General features: G+C 35.2%; 1 protein-coding gene and 1 long non-coding RNA gene across 2 annotated transcripts; one reads left to right on the top strand and one right to left on the bottom strand.

The window, feature by feature from the left end:
• Nucleotides 1-673: 673 nt before the first annotated feature.
• LOC116296425 (uncharacterized) lies at nucleotides 674-23,955 on the top strand. Its single transcript, XR_016120568.1, has 4 exons — nucleotides 674-735; nucleotides 1,357-1,475; nucleotides 2,511-2,627; nucleotides 22,322-23,955. It is a non-coding gene; the product is annotated as an uncharacterized LOC116296425 (long non-coding RNA).
• LOC148909558 (uncharacterized) lies at nucleotides 6,912-9,236 on the bottom strand. The gene has a single exon (XM_089034402.1). The coding sequence runs from the start codon at nucleotides 8,360-8,362 to the stop codon at nucleotides 7,583-7,585; it is 780 nt and encodes a 259-aa protein (XP_088890528.1). The 5' UTR covers nucleotides 8,363-9,236; the 3' UTR covers nucleotides 6,912-7,582.
• Nucleotides 23,956-26,014: the final 2,059 nt, after the last annotated feature.

Here is a 26,014-nt window from a genome sequence, read left to right as displayed (position 1 = left end):
CGTACGTTTCTCTTGAGTTGAAGGCGTGTTTCTGACCCTGATATCTAGCGGTTAGCTGTTAGCAGTAAAACTGATGCTAAAGGTTTTCTATTGTTGCCTAAATGCTAAGTCCTCTACTGGTTATGGAAAGTATGGACTAAGGTGCGCTGCCTTTCAGCGCGCTGTGGTCGCGGGTGAATGCTTGAACCACCTATCACGCTGGGCCCGGTTAGTACGAAGGGTGGATGGCGCTATCCCACGGATAAATCTTATCCTATTGGATAAATGTATTGGATAACAACATCCCTTTATCCGCTGAATAAGGATTTATCTGCCAGATAGCACTATCCAGGCTTCGTACAACTGGGCACTTGAGTAGATAATTTTGTAATTTTCTTTCTTCAGGATTCGCCTCGGTTGTAATTTCTTTTGCGACAAAAATCAACTCTTCTCAAACATTTGGGCCACTTTTATTGATCTCATCTTTCGTTCGTGACCCTCCTTTCTTGGAGAGTAAAAAAACCCTCAATAAATTTGTCTTCAAGATATATTTTACAAATTTAAAACAAAAAAGTTTCCTCACTTCCAATTCCTTGGAATGGTTGTTGAGATCTGCAGTCCATTTGCCATTCCATGTTGTAAATCAGCCACGTGCCACGTCATGCAATGCGGGGTGACTAATCAAGAACAAAATGGCGGATTCGAGGGTTTGGGTGAAATTTGGCGAAAATATCACAGAATTCAGCTGTTTTAAAGGTTAGTAGCGCTCTCTGACTATAGAAAAAAATATATTAATACTTTTGCTTTGTTTTTGAGCTTCATAATTTTAGTTTTCATCAGGTTTTGTGGAGTTTTAAGGCATTGCTTTCGTTCATATCCTCTTTGCATGCTCGATCTCATTCTCGCCAACACCCTCGTGTCGTAAAAATTGCGATGGAAAAACATTTAACAAGTGCTCACTATCGAAAATTTTAGTTTTAAAGTGTTACTGCTCAAATTAAAACGATTTTTCGCATGTATATGCGATGTAAGGTTATTTGTGCCATACTGTCGAAGAGAATGATAACAATTAATCTCGCTGTTACGACTTTTAAGTGCACTAGCAGTAGTCATTGCTCCCTATGTTGTTTATTTTTTTACAAGTTAATCCAAAGATTGCTTGTGGATTTATTAATGATATGGCAGTCCATATATAAACTGTAACATTGTGAACCAAAACCTTTTTTTGAAAACTGTGTCAAGCCTTTGTTTTGCAATTTGTTTAGGGTCATGATATATTTTTCAAGGTATGTTTACTCTAAAGGTATGTTTTAAATGGAATTACTAACAGCGTTCCTTATTCTCTCGTTTTTTTATTATATTTCTTTAACATTTTAGACTTAAAGATGTGGAAGTGGGCATCCATCATATTAGGACAACAGCAAAACAAGAAATATACCTTTTATATGCAGAGAACAGCTGTAATTTTACTTGCAGGCGATTAATGAGTTTTTAAGGTATGGTTATTAATTGGAATCACTAATAGCTTTTTGTATCACAATTTACTAAGTAGTTTCTTATATTTTTGAGACGACAATATTTTGTGGTATTGTTTCAAAATTAAGGTTTCTGATTGGCTAACTCGCGACAAAAAGGGAAGCTTGAGCGGGCGCATGTCAAATTTTTACACTTCTTGCTTGCGCCATAGCACACACTCGTAAGGAGAATTTCGCTTTTAATCAAAGAAAATTGGTCAGTTTTGTTCCTTTTGTGTGTGTTGAATTCTCTAGAATCATGATGCAAAACTAATTATGGTTTTGAGACGACAATATCACAAAATATTGACAACGTTGGAAGAAAATATATTCAGTATTGGGCAGAGTCACAAAGCCGTCAATATTTCGTGGTATTGTGGTCTCAAAATCATAATTAGTTTATGAAATTAAGGTCTCATTTTTTTAACTGCCACCCAGTCTTAAAATAACTGAGGAGAAGTTGCTGTCTTTGTAACAATATATACAAGTTAGACCTTCAAGTCTTGTTGAAGTGCAAATCCACATAGGTGGATTACCTGTGGTTTGTTATTGATTTTATATAGATGGGTTACCTGTGTTGTAATCATGTGAGAAAGCACATGGAAAAAATGTAGTGTGTTCAATTGTGAATAAATCAGTCTCAAAAAGTGCAAAATTTAGAGTTTTAATAAGTCTTTTGGGATAAGGACTTCAACCCTGTCTCCTAACCCTTCCTAACCTGCAGTAAGATGGGGGACATAAAAGAACCTGTTGAATTATTATTTGTGTAAGAGTAGGGGATTGTCTCAGGTTCAATAGCCTATCCCTGTCTGGAGGCATAACACTAATGTAATAACAAATCACTCATGATTGTAAGCTGCATGGCTGTTAATAGCACCTTAATATGCAGCCCTTAAAGTCCTTATGACCATTACTGGTCATAAATGTATAGGGCACTATATTAGAACCTCCCATTATTATCATTATTATTATTATTATTCATTATTATTTTTTCATTACATTTCTTTATCATTTCAGAGTTAAATATTTGAAAGTGGAATCCATCATACACAGTATAGAACTTTTATAGCAAAACAAAGTTCCATGCCTTTCATATGCAAAGAGGACAGCTGTAATTTTACTTACTGGAGTTTAGTGAGTAATTTGTAATAATTAAATCCATTACTTGTAGTATAGTTGTGCCATACAGGGTTTGTACTATTTCTGGAATTCATAGAAAACTCTTGAAATTTGAAGATTAGCATTTGCAACCCTGAAAACTCCTTTGAAATTTTCACCTCTATTAAGAAAACCTCCTGGAATTCCATCATTGGTCAATAGTACTAACCCTGATGGAATGCTAACACAAAATATGGAAGTATACTTGAACAAGAGTCACTCATTGCACCTTTTTCATTTGGACTTCAGTGTTTTCCCATTTCAAACCTGAGCTTTACAACTTCTTTGAATAGGCTAAGTCTTTATTTGAATACTACGTAGGCCTGTATGGATCAATCAATCAATCAATCAATAATTTGTTTTATATTCAGGATCAGTATTATTCTCTATAATTTAATACTCAGAAACAAAGAAAAGCCAATGTAATAGCAACAGTCTGACATGGGAAAACACTGCATTAAGTCAGCTAATTCCATCCATAGTAAAATTTGAATTTTTAGGAAATTTGTTTTGGAAAAAAAATGGAAAAAACTAGTGAGACAAAGAATGCTTATTTCAGGGTTGGGATTCCTGCTTTTTTTACTCTTCTTATATCTTGATAATTTCCCAACAAATTCTGATGTTTTATGGGTTTTTTATAATTTATTGTTGGGGATTAATTGCACAACACTTCAAGTCAGAAGGATACAAAGGTAAGTTTGATAGTACTGCCATACAGTGTTCTGATATCAATGTGGGACATAGAAGCTCTTTTACAACTATTAAGTACAAAGTAAGTAATAATATATAAGCAGACTGATCCCCTAGACTAATATCATCAACATCTTTTCTTTCATGCCAGAAGTAGAAAAAAGCTGATAATTATATATTTTATAACTACATACTACCTAGTTAACAGTTCCATTTAGGAATTCTCCTGATTATAAGCCAGGCAAAATCAGACTGAATAGTTTTCACATTGTCTGTTGCACTCTAGGGTAGCATAAAATAAATACAAGGTATTTTACTAGTTGGTAATTTTGCATGTCTTTGTATGATGTCTTTTTATGTTATAATAACTTCTTGCTACAAAATATGCTATTATTCACAAAAACAGATTATTCTTTACTTGTTAATTATGGATCATGTTTTACAAGAATTTCTTTATTATTCAATAAAATATGATATCATCTTATCTGATTGGACCCTGTCTTTAAAGCTGAAGTTACGTACAATCATTAAGAGCATGTCTTTGTATAATGTCTTTTTATGTAACGATTGCTTATTATTTTTAGAAATTTTTTTATATTATTCAATAAAATATATCATTCGTGAAAACAGATTGGACCCTCTCTTAAGGTAGCTCCATATAGTTAATTTTTACCGTGAGGGAAATGGGAACAAGTTTTATGATGGCGTGAGCTTTTAAAGCCACGAAAAACAAAATAAAGATGGCGGTGCGCCAAGCAGTTTCAAAAAATGTCGTAAAATTACTTTTCAAAACATGCTGGAATAAAAGAACACTGCAAATAATCCAAAAAAATGTCCAAACAATTACATCAGTGCCTTTTAACGACTCAAGTGAAGCTCAAAACAAGTTCAATTTTAATATTTCGTGCATTATCGATGAGCCTGCGAGTGGCAATTCCGCGAGAAATTCAGCAATATCATGGTTGGTCGGTGGGTTTGTATTGGCTGGCACAAATGTTTACCTCGCTCGCTCAGTTTCGCACATGCGCAAATACGGATCTTGTAGAAATTTTATTTTGATGACGTAATTGACTAATTTTTGTGCGCGATTTTTGAAATTAAAAATCTCGGAAATTTGGCGGTAAAATGTCTTCAAATTTTTACAGTGTTTTTTCGATATCAAAAGCAATTAGCTTGCAAAATATTTAGCGAGTTCTAACGACAGAATGTTTTTAATTGTGAAAAGACAGAAATTGCGTTAAATCTAAGGTTCTGTCGTTGGGATACTTAAGTCGCGGTGTCAAATGATGAAATAAGTAGTATGATTTCACTTAACAAATTTAGAAAAAAATTCACCGCGAAAAACTCGAGCTTTAATTTTTTTTATTACAAAAAAGCCTCAATTAAGACTAACGTTACATTGCTATGGTGACCCGTCATGTAATATTTTTTTGTAAAAACTGAAACCTTGATTTACTAATATTAGTACAATGCGCAAAAAAGGGTCAAAACATACTTTGTTTTTTTTTAATACAGCAATATGTAACATGTACCTCAAAAGCCTTTTAACTATATGGAGCTACCTTAAGAGCAGAAAGTTAAGAATATATGGCTTTGTGATTATAAATGAATATTACCATAATTAAATTACTTCTTGATACAAAATATGCTATTATTTACAAAAACAGATTATTCTTTACTTGTTAATTATGGATCATGTTTTACAAGAATTTGTTTATTATTCAATAAAATATGATAATTATCATCTTATCTGATTGGACCCTGTCTTTAAAGCAGAAGTTAAAATATGGCTTTAAAATCATAACTAAATATTACCATAATTATATGGTAACAAGAAAATCAGTCATAACTCAAATATTAGCTTTTTATGTAATAATCAACTCAGCATCAGAGATATTTGTTGTCTTAAAGACAGTTTACATTCATTTGTTATCTTCTAAATAAAAAGTATAATTATGTCCTGACTTGTTTATTATAGATTCATTCAGTATTTTATAAAAATAAGTCTTATAACTCAAATATTACAAGAAAAAAATGCATGAAAATTATTAAGAAATAGGTAAAAATTGTCACCTACAGTTAATGGTTGGCAATGTTTAGAAAAACATTATTAGGGAACATTGGGCTAACATTTCCAATTCGATCTTGGGCTTTCACCCAGCATGGATCTTTGGTTCCGTTCGTGATTGTCCCACTCTGTGATTAGAGACAAAATTGGTGAAAAAAATCAAAACTGATCATGTTTTACCAGAATTTGTTTATTATTCAATAAAATATGATATCATCTTATCTGAGTGGACCTTGTCTTTAGAGCAGAAGTTACGTACAATTATTAAGAGCATGTCTTTGTATGTCTTCTTATGTTATGATTGCTTCCTATTTTTAGAATTTTTTAAAATGTTATTCAATAAAATATAATATCATTCACAAAAACAGATTGAACCCTCTCTCAAGAGCAAAAAGTTAAAAATATATGGCTTTGTGATTATAAATAAATATTAACATAATCAAATTACTTCTTGCTACAAAATATGCTATTATTTACAAAAACAGATTATTCTCTACTTGTTAACTATGGGTCATGTTTAACAAGAATTTGTTTATTATTCAATAAAATATGATAATTATCATCTTATCTGATTGGACCCTGTCTTTAGAGCAGAAGTTACGTACAATTATTAAGAGCATGTCTTTGTATGATGTCTTTTTATGTTATGATTGCTTCCTATTTTTATAATTTTTTAAAATATTATTCAATAAAATATAATATCATTCACAAAAACAGATTGGACCCTCTCTTAAGAGCAGAAAGTTGAAAATATATGGCTTTGTGATTATACATGAATATTACCATAATTAAATTACTTCTTGCTACAAAATATGCTATTATTTACAAAAACAGATTATTCTCTACTTGTTAATTATGGATCATGTTTTACAAGAATTTGTTTATTATTCAATAAAATATGATAATTATCATCTTATCTGATTGGACCCTGTCTTTAAAGCAGAAGTTAAAATATGGCTTTAAAATCATAACTAAATATTACCATAATTATATGGTAACAAGAAAATCAGTCATAACTCAAATATTAGCTTTTTATGTAATAATCAACTCAGCATCAGAGATATTTGTTGTCTTAAAGACAGTTTACATTCATTTGTTATCTTCTAAATAAAAAGTATAATTATGTCCTGACTTGTTTATTATAGATTCATTCAGTATTTTATAAAAATAAGTCTTATAACTCAAATATTACAAGAAAAAAATGCATGAAAATTATTAAGAAATAGGTAAAAATTGTCACCTACAGTTAATGGTTGGCAATGTTTAGAAAAACATTATTAGGGAACATTGGGCTAACATTTCCAATTCGATCTTGGGCTTTCACCCAGCATGGATCTTTGGTTCCGTTCGTGATTGTCCCACTCTGTGATTAGAGACAAAACTGGTGAAAAAAATCAAAACTGATCATGTTTTACAAGAATTTGTTTATTATTCAATAAAATATGATATCATCTTATCTGAGTGGACCTTGTCTTTAGAGCAGAAGTTACGTACAATTAACTTGTCGTTACGATGGAGAGTAGGTGCCTGGCAAAGCGGTAGGCGATGGCAACTAGCTGGCAAGAGGTAACCATGGCAACCAAGCCACGGGTCAACCTCGGCACCTGTCACACTGCTTACACAGTGGAAGTAAACTACTTACCTTGTCCAACCAGAGGAGGGTGGGCGGGGCAAAACCGCGATATGAAGGCAATGGCTAACAGCAACTCAGCTACAGCAACCACGAGGCCTTAGGCAGCAACTGCGCATGCGCAAGTCTCACACCGCTGGCCAGCACTCCACTCCCAGTTAACTTTGCTTAAATTTAACCACATTTAACTTGTCGTTACGATGGAGAGTAGGTGCCTGGCAAAGCGGTAGGCGATGGCAACTAGCTGGCAAGAGGTAACCATGGCAACCAAGCCACGGGTCAACCTCCATTACTCCTCTCCAAGCATTTAGTGTGGTGCTTGGAGTTGGTCGACCCGTGGCAGGAGCCATGGGACCGACTAACACCCAAAACTGCATCTCCAAGCACCAACGGTCGCTGCCTCTCCAGTTGTCACGCATGCAGACACAACATCCATAGGTAGTGTGGTGTACGCGACTAAACCCAGGTGGCAATGGCTAGCATGAGGGCAAAATTGACAATGTACAAATGGTGGCCAAGCTAAAAGGATACCACTTACCAAAACTAAGCAAGTTTACCAGAGGCACTAATGATTACTTGCTGAGGAGTTCTAATATACTGTTTATAGGCATCACTTTTCCAACAGCCCAAGACTTGGATTAAATGATCTGGTATACCCACTTGAGCCGCTGTAGTTGCGGCCCCAATACGGAAGCTATGGCTTGAAAAGTTACCAGCTACACCTGCTGATTGTAGAATAGCCCTGAGTCTGTCCGTGACCAGCTGCCTAGTCAGTGGCTGACCATCAGCCAGCAGGAAGAGTGGGCCTGGAAGATTACCACGATATGCTAAATAGTTCAGCACTGCTCTCACAGCACACAGGGATGATGATCCGCGACCAACATACACATGACAACCCTGACGAAACGGATCCGTTTTTGAGGCTTTAATGAACAGTCTTAAGCAAGAAGGAGACCCTGTAGAGTCCACGGTTATGTCCTGCACAGTCAGGTGTACATCTGGATCAAATTTTTTAAGCGAGGGGCAAGTAAATTCGGCTGAGCGAAGGAAACCAAAATAAGCCAATGAGCAGGCAGCCCAAAACATGCAGTCATTGAACGAAGATAGAACCAAGCCAGAGTGTACTACTCTCAGGACCTCTGGAGTAACAGGAAGTCTAGACGAAGAAGAGGCGACACCTTGGGTTCGCTTAATGCCTTTTGTCACTCTTTGGAGCCGCAAGCAGTTCTGAAGTGGATCATCGAAACCTTGTTCAATATGGAGGGAACGGACAGCTGACAGATAAACTTTTATAGAGGAATGACGCATCGACTCGGCCAGCATTGTCACAAATAAGCAGAGGGTCCATTCATCTGTGGGACATGTTGAGCCTGATGGGGATAAGCGGCCACTTTGGTAGCAAAAGTTGACAAACTTCTCTTGGGCGGTAGAATAACAGCGACGGGTGGAATGCGCTAAACCCTCAGATAAATAGACCAAACACTGATTATTTAGAGAACCGATGTCAGAGAAGACAGAAGCTGAGCTGGGACCTCTGCTGGGTATAGGTTGGCGTTCGGGGCCAGAGAACGGAAGACCTGCATATTAAAACGAGAAAGAGCATCAGCTATCCCATTACGAATACCTGCCACATGTTCAGCTGAAAAGGAAAAGCCATGACGGGCTGCTGCAAACAGAAGGCTTCGGAGTAAAACCATGATCGAAGAGTCTCTGGAAGTCCTGCTATTTAAGATTGCTACCACAGCTTCGTTGTCCACCTTAAACAGAACACGCTGCTTTCTCCAACCGTGACCCCAGATATGCGCTGCCAGTACGACTGGAAATAACTCCTTGTAAGCAATGGAGAGGGAAGCTTGCCGAGGTAACCACCTGCCATTGAACCAATCAGAATCGAGGAAGGCACCATAACCCCGTGTTCCTGAGGCGTCTGACCCTACGCAAACCGTAGGTGGAGGCTGTAGTGAGGGGAGCAGGAAAAAACTTATCCCATTCCATTGATTGAAAAAATCCAGCCACCACTTCAGGTCTTTCTTGAATTCTGTATTCAGGCGGATGGGGTGATCGTCTTTTCGGAAGCAACAGAGTAGATCAATCATTCTCCGAAGAAAAGTGCGACCTGGCCAAACTACCTTAGAGGCATGATGGAGTACACCAATCAGCGACTGAAGTTGTTTCTTGTGGCACCATTTGTAAGAAGACCAAGTTTTCAACAGTTCCAGGGTAGCAGCAAATTTGTCGGCAGGGAGACGCAGAGTTTCGGCCATTGTGTCAATTTCAATCCCTAAAACTACTAGGCAGGTGGATGGCCCTACACACTTGTCTGGGTGTAGGGGCAGACCTAGGTCAGCGGTAATGGATGTAGTGATAGCTAAATTGTTAGCACATAAAGCTGAATTAGGAGGTCCAGCTAGTACGAAATCATCTAAATAGTGGCGGATGTCAGGTATCCCATAGTTAGACTGAAGAATCCACTCCACTGCATTGGCGATTGAGTTAAAGATGAAGGGGGCTGATCGCAAACCAAAGGGAAGGACAAGGTCAACAAAGTACTTTGACCTCCATCTCATGCCCAAAAGATGTCAGTCAGATGGGTGAACTGGGACATTTCTGAAAGCACTTTCGATGTCGAACTTAGCCAGCATAGCCCCCTTACCCAGTTTGGAACTCATCTTAACTATATCGTCAATTCTAATGTATTGCAGTGAGCACTCCTCAGGGTCGATGCCATCATTAACACTGTGGCCAAATGGGGAGGACAGGTCAAAAATAAGACGCCATTTTTCTGGTTGACCTTTCTTTGGAATCACGCCAAAACTGCTTACTTGAAGAGGAATAATGGGAGGGGATTCAAAGGGGCCAGCCACCCGCCCCAATCTAACTTCCTTGTCTAAATACACATCCACGACTTGAGACTGCTGATATGCTGAAGCTTTGTTCTTCTTTGACGATTTCAACTTGACAGACGACTTAAAACCCAGTTGGAAACCATCTTTAATGCCATGCAGTATAAATTCTACCCATTGCTGATTGGGGTGATTCTGTAAGCCATGGGCGAATTTATCATAATTCAAAGAAGAAATTTCAGCAACTGAAGGGAGGGGAAGGCTGGTGCCTATGAAACAATGTATAAATAGATCAACAAATGCCCCCATAAATGATTAAGTCAACATTAAATGACGTACGTTAAGTTCGACGCACAATGTAGTGTCTAAGTGATATTCAACAAACTAGAACGAAAATTAAAATGGTGCTGTTCTCTGAACCTAATAACACAGCCTTGAGTCCAAAGTCACATGCTTAGTAGTATTTTCTGCGCTTGGCCTCGGACGGATTGACAGAGCGGGAACATTCCAAATTTCTGGGCTTGATCGGCTCTGGGCATGCACTCTTGCGATGGTCCCCTTCGCAGCTACTGCAAGCATGGCGGAACCGACATTCGGGAGAAGGGGCAATGCACCGACCAGCATTCCAAGAGTGGCAAAGGACCCTTGAGGTCAAACTACCTTGGGCCTCCCTCCCCCCTGCTGTAGTTGAAGCAACCACTCGAGGGCGCACCTGGGCACCTGCAGTGTTAAAACTGTAAAGTTGGACATTCATTGTTGACCACGTTGTGCATTTCTCAGCAGCAGCATATTCTCGAAACTCCCGATCATAGTTCAGCCATGCACTGCCACTAAACTGTCGGTATGTGCGCAAGATAAGGAGCTTGTACTTGAGCAAATCGTCTTTGCGGTTGGGAAAATATTTTCCGACGATTAAAGAATAAATGGTGAAAGCTTCCACCCAAGATGTAATATCTGAAATTTGCTTTTTGTTTTTCTTGGCGGTGTTACAAAGGATGAGGCGGCCATCGAAGTGCAGTTGTGGCTCTGGTTCTTGAGAGGAGATGTTTTCCGGCAGCAAGTCCTCAAGATGAACAAATTTTCTGGCAAGAATTTGGGCCACCACTTTGTAGGGAACGGGAGAATAACCAGGACCCACTACAAACGGCTGGTTAAGGGGGGGGCGTGTTCCCCAGGAAATTTTCCGGCGCCGAAAATGACGAAGACGACGTCGCGGCACTTGGGACAGTTACGGGCCGAGGGAGAGTAAAAGGCGATACAAATGAAGGTACCGATAAGGCAGACGTACCTGAGCAAGATGGCGGAGGCAAATAAGCCGAAGACGCAGTTGATGAAGAAGGAGGCAACCCGGCCATGGATGTCCACGGCATAGATGAGCCAGTCTGGGCCAATTGGTTAGTACGGTTGGCCAGAGGCGTCGAAGAACCCTCGTTGTTCTCGGGCAAAGATCCAGAACCCGCCGATGACGAGGCAACGCCTGCCGCTAGTAAAGCCGAGTTGACCATGGCCGCCAAAGGTGCTTTTAAAGCTTCTACTACTGATGTAACCAACTCAGTAGACGGCGCAGTAGATGTAGGGACGCCATTACAAGCCGACTCAACCGAAACTGGAGGAGCCAGCGAAGAAGAACAAGAGGTAGGAACCATGCTGTCCAAGCTATTGCGTGTGTTACGGGGCATTTTTTATCGACCAAACAATTAACACGAGGACAAGGAACAATGGAAAGACGATCGTAAATAGACATCGAAACGCTGGAAGAACCACTAACAATAAGGATTGAGAAAGGATGGCTTGAAAAAAGGCGTATAAACCAGAAGCAAAACCGCGATATGAAGGCAATGGCTAACAGCAACTCAGCTACAGCAACCACGAGGCCTTAGTCTCACACCGCTGGCCAGCACTCCACTCCCAGTTAACTTTGCTTAAATTTAACCACATTTATTAAGAGCATGTCTTTGTATGTCTTTTTATGTTATGATTGCTTCCTATTTTTAGAATTTTTTAAAATGTTATTCAATAAAATATAATATCATTCACAAAAACAGATTGAACCCTCTCTCAAGAGCAAAAAGTTAAAAATATATGGCTTTGTGATTATAAATAAATATTAACATAATCAAATTACTTCTTGCTACAAAATATGCTATTATTTACAAAAACAGATTATTCTCTACTTGTTAACTATGGGTCATGTTTAACAAGAATTTGTTTATCATTCAATAAAATATGATAATTATCATCTTATCTGATTGGACCCTGTCTTTAGAGCAGAAGTTACGTACAATTATTAAGAGCATGTCTTTGTATGATGTCTTTTTATGTTATGATTGCTTCCTATTTTTATAATTTTTTAAAATATTATTCAATAAAATATAATATCATTCACAAAAACAGATTGGACCCTCTCTTAAGAGCAGAAAGTTAAAAATATATGGCTTTGTGATTATCAATAAATATTACCATAATTAAATTACTTCTTGCTACAAAATATGCTATTATTTACAAAAACAGATTATTCTTTACTTGTTAATTATGGATCATGTTTTACAAGAATTTGTTTATTATTCAATAAAATATGATAATTATCATCTTATCTGATTGGACCCTGTCTTTAAAGCAGAAGTTAAAATATGGCTTTAAAATCATAACTAAATATTACCATAATTATATGGTAACAAGAAAATCAGTCATAACTCAAATATTAGCTTTTTATGTAATAATCAACTCAGCATCAGAGATATTTGTTGTCTTAAAGACAGTTTACATTCATTTGTTATCTTCTAAATAAAAAGTATAATTATGTCCTGACTTGTTTATTATAGATTCATTCAGTATTTTATAAAAATAAGTCTTATAACTCAAATATTACAAGAAAAAAATGCATGAAAATTATTAAGAAATAGGTAAAAATTGTCACCTACAGTTAATGGTTGGCAATGTTTAGAAAAACATTATTAGGGAACATTGGGCTAACATTTCCAATTCGATCTTGGGCTTTCACCTAGCATGGATCTTTGGTTCCGTTCGTGATTGTCCCACTCTGTGATTACAGACAAAACTGGTAGATTTTATTTAGAGCATAGATATTCACCAAGGTCTGTCTTTATGTTTTATTTTGCAATTTATAAAACCCTCCATATCAGTATAAGATTTATTTAATCGGGAATGGAGATTATCGTAGAAGAGCATTGTCATGCCAGCACTGGAGCAAATAATTATGCAATAACTAAAAATTACTCTAACACTGATTTCCAAAGTTAAACCTTATGCTCAGTGCAATTTGCTTTTGAGGGTATAATTTTGAAAAAAGGTTTCTTTCAAAGCCAATTAAAAGTTCAGTAGAAATATTAGCAAAAATATTATAAGGTTTTGAAGTCTCCATGACTTCATCTTCACATAATGATTGGTGGTATTTCATGTTTGAAGATAATTTTCAAATATTACATTAAGTCATAGTTTTACAACTGAACTTGTGCTTCGGATTTCTCCTTTACCTTTTGTTTCTGTATTTCATTTCTGTTCAAGTATTGCATCCGTTGGTGTAACTTTGAGATTGACAATAGTTTGGCCTCCATAAAACAGGTTTTCTTTTTGATTTGGGTTCTGTTATTCTTAAAGTATCACAATTGTCACTTTATATCCTTCAACCATTCCTCTCATGTTTAGTTGTCGATAATCACATTAACGTTTCACCTAGATTTTTTTTCAATAATCCATTGACAACAGTTTGTCTATACTTTGTATTGCTCCAGCTAGGACATTATCAAGAATAAAAAATTTTTTCACATATATAGAAGTATTTCTTATGAGAAGTCAAGTAATATCAAAAGAGACCAAAAATACCTTTAAACTAATGAATGAAGACAAAGATAGGAAACATTTTTATTGAAACATGCTAGTCAGTTAAATAATCTTGACCAAAATACATTTCTAAGTAATGTTATCGTGCCACAAATTAAAAAGTTTAAAAGAGTCCATTTTTACATTGTTAAAAGGGTGCATTCTGATTTTTTTACAGATGTCATATTTGAGAAAATATATTTATTATTGATTGGCATGCTTTCATTTCCTAGACCAAGGCGCAATATATGACATCACAATATTTAAGGATGGAAAAATGGATTCATATTGGAATTAAGTTTGAAATGAGCTATTAAATTTGTATATCTTAAAGAGTTTAAGAAAATGAAATATTATGCAGATAAACACTACAGTATTATGCTTAGATAAGTTATACTTCTTAGAATACTGTAGATAAGATTTAGTTTTGAAAGTTACACTTAAAATAATTTAAAATAAATAAACTATACCTTAAAGGGGGGATAAACAAGTGATTATTACACACCTTAAGATGGTTTCAGTTAAGATTCAGCCAGGGCTTGAAATAACGACTGGCCAGTTTCTTAGTCATGATAACCGGGCAAATTAGTCTAAGCTCAGTCATACCTCGTTTTTGGGGTAACATTACTAGTCAAATGACTGGCAAGACAAAGATTTGACTGGGCAAATTCCAATTCTGGGCCAACATATTTCAATATCCAGCTGCTATTTTGAGCCCTCTTCAGCAAAGCTAAATTTCAGACAATTTTTGTACTAGTCTGATTATGTATTGTAGCCAACATAAAGTTTTGCTTATCTAAAAAACCTATCACATTTTTTATAATGCAAACGTAATAGAAAAAGATATATTATTTAAAATAAGCATAATAACATGCAGCATGCCAGCAAATTCACACCATCAGTTGAGCCTCTGCTTTTTCTGTGTTTTGGATGGCTGTTGTAACTCAATCCTTGATTTTATTTTACCTTTGTTCCTTCTTTATTGACCAAGCTTGGATGACCAGCTCTTAAACAGTGGAGACAAGAAAAAGAGTTCCCTGCATGCTCACATTAGTGATTCACTGACAAAAAAATCCAGATGATTCAGGTTACTGTCAACCTTCACTTGAAAAAGATTACCTTGCTTTCCGTGCCTCATGGAATGACTTTCTCAGTGCATCAGTAGTGGTCATGAGCCCACACTAAATTCCTAAAGAAGTTTCAAGCTAGGAAGAAAAAGCTTATTCCATCTCTTTGTTGAAAAAGTTATATCACCGAATGACATCTTTTATGAAATTCTGTTTTCAATCTGATTGAGATATACAACTCTTTAAACCGCATGAAGAGTTACCTGTGCTAGTACATCATGAACATAATGGCTCCATAATACAAAGAGAGTACAAAAATTTATTTTAAACCACCCTTCCAAAAATATCACTGGTGCTAATCAAAGAAGACATCCTAAGGAAGTCCAGTCCTTCAGTAATTGATACAACTCTGTGGTTGACATTTATCAGAAATGCGCCACCACAAAACCTTCATGACCAAGAGAACATTAAATTGTCAAGGAATTGGTATGCAGTAAGAACAAGAAATTTGTCCCGCATTTGTTTGAGGGACGCACATAAACAAGCAATTCATCGTTGAAAATCATCGCTGGAACAGATTTGGTAATTGATATTCCTGAAAGAGTGTGAAAGCTATTAAAGGTCTTTCATATGCCACCACAAAGCCATCATGACCAAGTGAACATTAAATTGTCAAGGAATTGGTATGCAGTAAGAACAAGAAATTTGTCCCATATTTGTTAGGAACGTACATAACCAAGCAATTCATCTTTGGAAATCATCATGGAACAGATTTGGTAATTGATATTCCTGAAAGAGTGTGAAAACCATTAAATGAAGTACATTATTAGAGTAAAATGCTCCATGACTGCAGCAGTCTTCAACAAAAGATTCATGGCAAGTTCAGCAGTATTTGGCATGCACAGGTGGACCAGCACACCTCTAAGACTTATGACTGACAGCTACATTTGCCTGGAAGATCTCTGTGGTACATTGCAAATTTACTATGATTTTCATAACTACTGACTTAGGATGCACTTCAAGAAACCTCCAAATCTTATTGAAATCTGAACAACCATGGGTTTAGAGTTGAGCAAGTGGTGAAGACTTGGAATGCTAGGAACCTGTCCAATGGTTGTATGTGCCTATTCCTTTGAAGAAAAAAACTACACTCTAGGCTGCATTGGAGTGTCAACACCAGTTTGAAATGTCCTTCATGTTTAAGATGTAAGCTCTTGGTTCGTTAATCATGGTTTTGTTTTGCTTGGGTTGAAGTAGACCACAGCTCACAACAGTGCCACATACAGAATGCAAGAATAGATAGGAGATGCATGGGCGGTGACTCTGCATAGAACTGAACAAAGTTTATAACACTTTCACGAGTTGCTTCCTGAAGGACTCATCACAGCTTGTTTGGGATGTCTCTAGATTGTTTATCTACATTGGTTTGAAAAGTGGCACATTCATGCATGCCAACAGTGGTGAACATCCAGGCCCTGTGTCCCACAACTACCTCAAGTCCATGGTAAAACCAGAGAAGATTTGGATGAGATAGTATAGTTGGTTGCCACCTGCATAGATATAGCTAACACCATACAATCAATCAAAGATCAACCAAAGTAGAGACAAGCAAGTCTTGAGGGTCTTTCTGGCCAAATTTGGAAAGAAATGCAATCAACTGATGATGCATAGTTGTTGCCGCATGGAAAGATATAGATAACACAAAGCAAGGATCAACCAAAGAAGAAACAACCAATTCTTGGAGACGTTTCTGGCCAAATGTTGGAAGAAAAGTAATCAACTGAACCTCTTCATAATTCTAAAAAATAGAGAGGAGAGATGAACTGGTAGTGACTCTGCATAACACTGAACAAAGTTTAACACACTTTCAAGAGTTGCTTCCTGAGGGACTCATCACAGCTTGTTTGGGATGTCTCTAGATTGTTTATCTACATTGGTTTGAAAATTGGCACATTCATCCATGCCCACAGTGGTGAACATCCAGGCCCTGTGTCCCACAACTGCCTCAAGTCTGTGGTAAAACCAGAGAAGATTTGGATGAGATTAAGATGAAGATGATGCACAGTTGGTTGCCACCTGCATTAATATAGCTAAACCCAAACAATCAATCAAAGATCAACCCAAGTAGAGACAAGCAAGTCTTGAGGGTCTTTCTGGCCAAATTTGGAAAGAAATGCAATCAACTGATGATGTATAGTTGTTGCCGCATGGATAGATATAGATAACACAAAGCAAGGATCAACCAAAGAAGAAACAACCAATTCTTGGAGATGTTTCTGGTCAAATGTTGGAAGAAATACAATCAACCGAACCTCTTCATAATTTTTGACTTCACCTATAGAGCTATCAAGGTGTAAAATAAACCTTTGTTCTGGTTTGAGAATGTTCATTTCCAATGGTCTTTATAAAGCAGTGTAGTTCATCTGTTAATTTGAAAATCCATATGATAGCATAATTGTGATCAATGACAGTAGATTCCATCCTCTGATAGACCTTGGAAAAATTAAGAAACGTTAGTGGTATAGACTTATTCTTAATGAAGCTGCTGAACAGATGTAGTCTGGTGTTGCCTACATGGCCTAGCATTCGGTGGTACATGGTGCGGTTTTTTGTGGAATTTCCTAACTATTGGTCAATTTTTCCTGAACTTCCAGAACCATTGCAGAACTTTCCAAGCCAACCCAACCAGTGTGTTTTACAAAAGGAGCAAGTTATTTCAAGTTTTGCCGCATAAGAACTTTCAGCTAGATATCCTAAAATTAACTATGATAATAATTATGAACTCTTAAACCAGTGTTTTTGTTTAGTTATGAAAAAAGTATTTAATTGCAGTTTTAAAAATATTGGAATGCATTAATATTTAATTTAAAAAGATATAAATTGTTACTTGACCCCCAACTTCTTAATTTCTCTAGATGACCATACTTTCAAAATTTATCTAAAACTAGTAGATATTTACAAACGCTATCTTATAAGTAAACTATTTGTCAGTAGTTCTGTTTCAACAGAATGTCAAAGAAAATCAAAGATCTTATGGACCTTTAAGCATAGTTCATTTATTTGATAAATATTACCAAGAATTAGAGCTAGTTAGGAATATCTCATGATATCTGGCCATTTAAGACACTGATATGAAATAACAGTTGTCTTCATGCATTACTGCAATAAATTTTGCACAAGGCACAGAAGAAGGAATGCGTAAAGTGTAAAAGTCATAATTAATGGAGGAAAATCATGACAAGCTTGAAACAACTTACTATTGAACAATATTATACCTACAACAAGACAAGATTGTGTATCATGTAATCATCACAATAATTTCAATCACTTGATGCATCTAGATATTATTGAACATTATACAAGATACAGAACAAGACAGGAAAGTGTTAATTATATCAGAATCATCCAACTATGAAGGACTTGATGCAACTACTATTGAACATTGTACAAACACAAAACAAGACAGGAAAGTGTTAATTATATCAGAATCATCCAACTATGAAAGACTTGATGCAACTCACTATTGAACATTGCACAAGATACAGAACAAGACAAGACAGTGTTAATTATATCAGAATCATCCAACTATGAAGGAATGGATGCAACTCACTATTGAACATTGTACAAGATACAGAACAAGACAGGAAAGTGTTAATTATATCAGAATCATCCAACTATGAAGGAATGGATGCAACTCACTATTGAACATTGTACAAGATACAGAACAAGACAGGAAAGTGTTAATTATATCAGAATCATCTAACTATGATGGACTTGATGCAACTCACTATTGAACATTGTACAAGATACAGAATAAGACAGGAATTTGTCAAGTATATTAGAATCATCCAACTATGAAAGACTTGATTCAACTCACTATTGAACATTGTACAAGATACAGAACAAGACATGAAAGTGTTAATTATATCAGAATCATCCAACTACGAAGGAATGGATGCAACTCACTATTGAACATTGTACAAGATACAGAACAAGACAGGAAAGTGTTAATTATATCAGAATCATCCAACTATGATGGACTTGATGCAACTCACTATTGAACATTGTACAAGATACAGAACAAGACAGGAAAATGTTAATTATATCAGAATCATCCAACTATGAAGGACTTGATGCAACTAGCTATTGAACATTGTACAAGATACAGAACAAGACAGGACAGTGTTAATTATATCAAAATCATTACATTATGAAGGAATGGATGCAACTCACTATTAAACATTGCACAAGATACAGAACAAGACAGGAAAGTGTTAATTATATCAGAATCATCCAACTATGAAAGACTCGATTCAACTCACTATTGAACAATGTACAAGATACAGAACAAGACAGGAAAGTGTTAATTATATCAGAATCATCCAACTATGATGGACTTGATGCAACTCACTATTGAACATTGTACAAGATACAGAACAAGACAGGAAAGTGTTAATTATATCAGAATCATCCAACTATGAAAGACTCGATTCAACTCACTATTGAACAATGTACAAGATACAGAACAAGACAGGAAAGTGTTAATTATATCAGAATCATCCAACTATGATGGACTTGATGCAACTCACTATTGAACATTGTACAAGATACAGAACAAGACAGGAAAGTGTTCATTATATCAGAATCATCCAACTATGATGGACTTGATGCAACTCACTATTGAACATTGTACAAGATACAGAACAAGACAGGAAAGTGTTAATTATATCAGAATCATCCAACTATGATTGACTTGATGCAATTCACTATAGAACATTGTACAAGATACAGAACAAGACTGGAATGTGTCAAGTGTATTAGAATCATCCAACTATGATTGACTTGATGCAACTCACTATAGAACATTGTACAAGATACAGAACAAGACATGAAAGTGTTAATTATATCAGAATCATCCAACTATGAAGGACTTGATGCAACTCACTATTGAACATTGTACAAGATACAGAACAAGACAGGAAAGTGTTAATTATATCAGAATCATCCAAATATGATGGACTTGATGCAACTCACTATTGAACATTGTATAAGAAACACAACAAGACATTAATGTTTTAAGTCAAGAATATAATGCGTGATAAATAAATCCAATGTATAAAATATTTTGGAGAACAAATACAAACCCATATACCAAAATGTCAGATAATCGTTTGATGATCTATCTAGACAGTGCCAGTAGCACCCTTGGTTTTTAGGGATGAACGCGAGCTAGGGTAACCAACCCCTGGGGAGTGCCCTATTAACCATTTAAAGGACTGCTCTGGGCACTTCTGTAACCCTACAACGTGTGACAACCAAGTAAGACAGCATGCTCTGATAATATGGTAATTGGGGGAAATATGAAAAGCTGCTGCAGAAGATTACGATTCTACAGTCAAGCAGTGGTAATGAAGAAGAGCACAAAAGGCATCTATATATAGATGAGCATTCACCAACATGTGCAAGAGCTATAACATCAGTTTACAGCAAAGACTTGTTGCCATGACCTCAAATGGTAATATTAAAGTTACTGATGAACATTACTCAGAAACACAAAAAGTCATAATATATTTCATAATACATAGTATGGTCATTCTAGCCCCTTATCTCATTTCTCCTAGTATTATATTAATAAGTTGATATCATGATAATTTTCATTGGTATTAAATTTATTTATTTCTAACAGCACTCAGTAATAAGTGCATTGAGGGTCTAGCGCTAATATTTGTGCTTCATAAGAAATACAGATTAGAAATATCTTAGTGTTATGTCTAGCCTCTGTTAAACTTACTAGAACCTTGCGTTTTCAACACAAGCTAGGGTTCCAGGACTGAAACCATGTGAAGTCCTTGTTTTTCTTGGGTAGGAAATGCTTGTTGAGCTTCATAATCAGGATTTGGTATGTGCTGAGCCAGGCAAATCAGTTAGATTTTCCTTGACATTTACAATAGCTGGGGACCCCATAAATGATAAGCCATTCCTTCTACATTTCTGGATTGGTGTTCCAAATTATCTTAACTGTTGCTCAATATCTAAACCATTTTCTCATCGTACAATCTTCTATGCCTTGAAGAGGATTTATGCTTAACTCTTGTATTGTGAGAGTCATATTTATGGTTGCACTTGCTGCATGAGATTCAGAGCCCGTTTTCGTCATTAGTTATGTTGTTTTGGTTTTATTCTCTTTGCCAATGTAAAAGCCCTTGCCAAAATACTTCACTATTGAGACACATCTGCTTACATATTTGCTTTATACAAGTGACTTGTATCACACCTAGTGGTACACAATACATGATAACATAATTCATAGCAGGGCATGGTACTTTTAAGTTCAGTTTAGGGCATCTACACCCTATCTCATAAAACAAAACTCTAACTCCTTATCTTATCTAAAAACTTGATTTCATAAGGCTGTTAATTCTTTATTCATAAATGGTATTCTATGCAATACCCTTTGCTTGTTGTCCTCCCTTTTCGAGATGGATCATAATCAGCTAATGAAGACTGGTGTACTTGTTTAGTAATCTTCATTGACAGGCATGGAATCTTTTAAAGAAAAAAATCAAAATCATGCTTGTATGGAATTATGTTGGTATGTTGGGAGTCCCAGGATGTTTTTACATGTTTTTGGAGTTGAACATTTACTCATAATAAAAAGTATAATACCTTAACTAAATTTAAAGACTAGTGTACTACTTGTGGTATGCTAGAAGACCTACACAATAATAGTTTATGTATGTATGTAGGGCATGCTGTCCTGCCATATGCACTGCCCAATTACAGAAGTGAACAAACAATGCTTGCAAACGTCCTTATTTTTAAAACTTTTCTTTGGCATTTTTGTGTCATAAAATTCTAGTGCTAATTTTATCTTTAAACTCAAGTTTTATTTTAATTTAAGGAATAGAGTTAAATTAATCTTAATATGGTAATATATAAAAATTTAAGCAAGTGATAAAAAACAATTGCAGTAGTTTGGGTGTAAGTGTGTGGGGAGCAATTAATTAATATATAGTCATTACTTTAAGGGTTTCTCTTTGGTTTCTAATAAGACAAGCATGACTAAGCTATAGCTTCCAAAAATAAGACATGATATTCGAAACAATGTACTTTATATTATTACTGTATGACCTAGCTGGAACAGTCATAGATAACATGCAGTGGTTTGTCACTAATTGTCATTTGTTAGCTGGATAGAAATTTTCTATCTATAGATGTATCATAAGTTCAAAAAATCATCTTCTTTTGAGTTAAATCCTGTCACTTGTAGTATTCATTTGCTACTGATTAATCATTATATCTGCACTCAAATTCATGTATCTCAATCTTTTGTGCCTAAACTTCTTTCCAATTTCCTGAAGGCATAAGGTTCAGTTGTAATGCAGAGAACAAATAAATTAAATACAATTACATTTTTTGTTTCAACAACAGTTTTTTCCCCCATTTTTTCAGAGTTCACTCGCACTGTTTCAATTAATTATGATTGCAGTCCATGTTTCGTATGTTTAAAAAATTGTTTTTCCATTTTGCAGAAGAGAGGAGTGGATGGGATGACAGAGTATGATCATAAACATCAAAACCATCATCATGTGAAAAAGAAGGCAGGAAAGGAAATAAAAACCTAATGATTTGATTAAGGATGTAACAGGGTAATACAAAATTCCTTAAAGAATGATGGGAATTGCAGGATTCTTGTTTTGGGCATTGAGGTTTGATAACTAAATTTTATTAGAAGGGAGGGAAGAAATGAATATTGTATTTTGCATAAGTAAATAATATGGTTGTTATACAAAGCATCTTTTATCTTAACAAACTTGTAACAGAGTCTTTGTTTTAAGCTTAGAGGTTTTATATATCCTAGATTTTCTTAGAAGCGAGGAAGGGAAACTGAGGAAGGAAATGGATATTGTATTTTGCATAAGGAAGTAATTTTGATGTTATACAAAACATGTATTTTTATGTTAACAAAATCTTAAACAGCAGATTCCTTGTTTTGAGCATTCAGGTTTGATATACTAGATTTCCTTAGAACGGAGGGAGAAAATGGATATTGTATTTTGCATAAGGAAGTAATATTGTTGTTATACAAAACATTATATTTTTATGTTCAAAATCCTTAAACAGCAGATTCCTTGTTTTGAGCATTCAGGTTTGATATACTAGATTTCCTTAGAACGGAGGGAGAAAATGGATATTGTATTTTGCATAAGGAAGTAATGTTGTTATACAAGACATATATTTTTATCTTAACAAAATCGTAAACAGCAGATTCCATGTTTTGAGAATTGCGGTTTGATATACTAGATTTCCTCAGAATGGAGGGAGAAAATGTATATCATATTTTGCATAAGGAAGTAATATCGTGTTATACGAAACATCTTTTATCTTAACAAACTCGTAAGTAGCAGAGTCCTTGATAGAGTCCTTGAGGGAGGAAGCAAATACATATCCTATTTTTATACAAGAGTAATATGGTTGGTATACAAAACATCTTTTATTTCAACAAATTGTAAACAGGAATTGTTTTGAGCATTGAAGTTTAATATATACTAGATTATTGTAGAAGGGAGGGAGAAAATGCATATCAATTTTGCATAAGGAATTAATTGGGTTCATCATTATGGTAACTCTTCACACCAGAAGGCACACAAGGCCATCACATTATTTCCCCAAAAGGAACCTCCCAAAATTATATAGTTGCACCATTCAAAATATCTTTCTATTTGTAGCATGATGATTGACAGGGTCCTTGTTTTGAGCATCGTTACAGGAATAATAACATACTAGATTTTTAGCAATTCAAGTAAATATTAATAAATATTGTTCTGATAAAGAAAAGACAAAATCAGAATAGGTTCTCAGACATTTAACCAACCACTCATAACCTAGCTACTACTTGAACAACGATAGAATTAGAATGACAATGTTATTATAGAAATTGTATGTTATTAAATTCTTCTTCCTCTATCTCACAGCTGTAGTAACAGACAGGTAGTGATAATTAATTTCAATTGAAAATTATTGGAAAATCATGTTATTAAATTCTTCTTCCTCTATCTCAAAGCTGCAGTGACAGACAGGTAGTGATAATTAATTTCAATTGAAAATTATTGATAAATCAAATGTCATTTATTTCTTCTTCCTCTATCTCACAGCTGTAGTGACAGACAGGTAGCGATGATTAATTTCAATTTAAAATTATTGATAAATCAAATGTCATTTATTTCTTCTTCCTCTATCTAACAGCTGTAGTGACAGACAGGTAGTGATAATAAATTTCAATTGAAAATTATTGGTAAATCAAATGTCATTTATTTCTTCTTCCTCTATCTCACAGCTGTAGTGACAGACAGGTAGTGATAATTAATTTCAATTGAAAATTATTGGTAAATCAAATGTCATTTATTTCTTCTTCTCTCTATCTCACAGCTGTAGTGACAGACAGGTATTGATAATTATTAATTTCAATTAAAAATTATTGGTAAATCAAATGTCATTTATTTCTTCTTCTCTCTATCTCACAGCTGTAGTGACAGACAGGTATTGATAATTATTAATTTCAATTAAAAATTATTGGTAAATCAAATGTTATTGATTTCTTCTTCTCTCTATCTCATAGCTGTAGTGACAGACAGGTAGTGATAATTAATTTCAATTGAAAATTATTGGTAAATCATATGATATTGATTTCTTCTTCCTCTATCTCACAGCTGTAGTGACAGACAGGTAGCAATAATTAATTTCAATTGCAAATTATTGGTACATACTTTTGCTGAGACAGGGTTGACAAACTGAGACGTGTCTGACTTTTCTCCAACTTGTGCTAAAATTGTGCAAGTTTCTAGATATTTTGTGTTTCAAAGAAATCAGAACAGCTCATTTACCAATAAACCCTTTTATTGTTTAGGTTTATTGATTTTATTTATTCATTTTTTTTAATAGTTGTTTTGTTTTTTTCCATACTTTTCAACAATCTTCAATCCTCGATAGAGCAGTGTCTTGTTGGTTAACAAGTGCCAATATGCACTCAATTGAAGAATCGCTGTCAGGTTCAGAAACGTTGAACATAAAAACTGAGACCGAAACGGCACATGGGAAATGACATAATCACACCACAACCCACCCATTTGCGCCATTTGATGCCACGGGTCACCGGTAACAGCATGCATCTAATTAACGTACTTCCTTTGTGCCATTTCCGTCTCAGCTTCTATGTTCGATGTTTCTGAACCCAACAACCATCCTTCAATTGAGTGTATACTGAAAGCTGCTTATAATTAGTTATTTCTCTAGTTTCATATTTTTTGCACTGATTCCATAAGTTGTAATTTTTGCTTCTTCATGGATTGTGCTTGCTTAATAACATGTGTGAGCTATATCCAGAATCAACAGGAGAGTGAAAACACTGAATTATGGAATCAGTCTAAGTATTTTTATTTTAAAAAATATGTTTATTCACAAACCTGTTTGAATTAAGTAATGTCTAAAAGTATATTTACCAAAAATGCTTATAGAATGTTACTAAGTGTTATTGAGATGTACTGATAAGAATCTGACATTGTTTGATTAGTAAGAAAGTCATGTCTGGTTGATTTTAAGTATTTTACTAGGCAGTAAATTAAAAATTCCTGGGACTCATAATTTAGGTTTGACATTTTTACATAGCTGCCTTGCACTTTGGTAAAGACCTCACAATATGCCTAAAGTCTTCACACATTCTGGTTCAGAATGACTGAATGAAACTTAATCCAATAACAAAGGCATTTAATTCATAGTATATTACCTTAAGTCACTAAGCATGTGGATATCATAGAGGCAAGCAAAAGCCTAATGAAAGGTAAGACAAACAAAAGGTAACAACTGGTTTCAAGTTGAAGAAATCTAAAAATGTATATGTGCACGACTTTAACAAAATGTTCAGCACTTATCCCTTGGCTAAAATTGTTTGTGATACGTATCACTTGTCCTTCATATGTCTGAACCATTTGAAGAAAATACTTCATTACCTCTGTAAAACACTATTAGTTTAATGGGAGTATTCAATAAATGTTTACTGAGCATTGATGTATGGACAGGTAAGAAACCTTTGGCTTATTGCAAGGTTTGAGATATTAATTACACTAAATGTAACATTACGGATAAAAAGAGTAGATATTTTAAGAACATGACATTTCGGCTATGACTAGTGATAGCCTTAATCTGAATGTGATGAAAATGTGTGAAGT

The sequence above is a fragment of the Actinia tenebrosa genome, unplaced genomic scaffold, assembly GCF_029948245.1.
Source record: "Actinia tenebrosa isolate PJP-AT-01 unplaced genomic scaffold, QUT_ActTen_1.0 PGA_scaffold2__45_contigs__length_23673736, whole genome shotgun sequence".
NCBI lineage: Eukaryota > Metazoa > Cnidaria > Anthozoa > Actiniaria > Actiniidae > Actinia > Actinia tenebrosa.
This window is presented reverse-complemented; position numbering and strand designations above follow the sequence as displayed.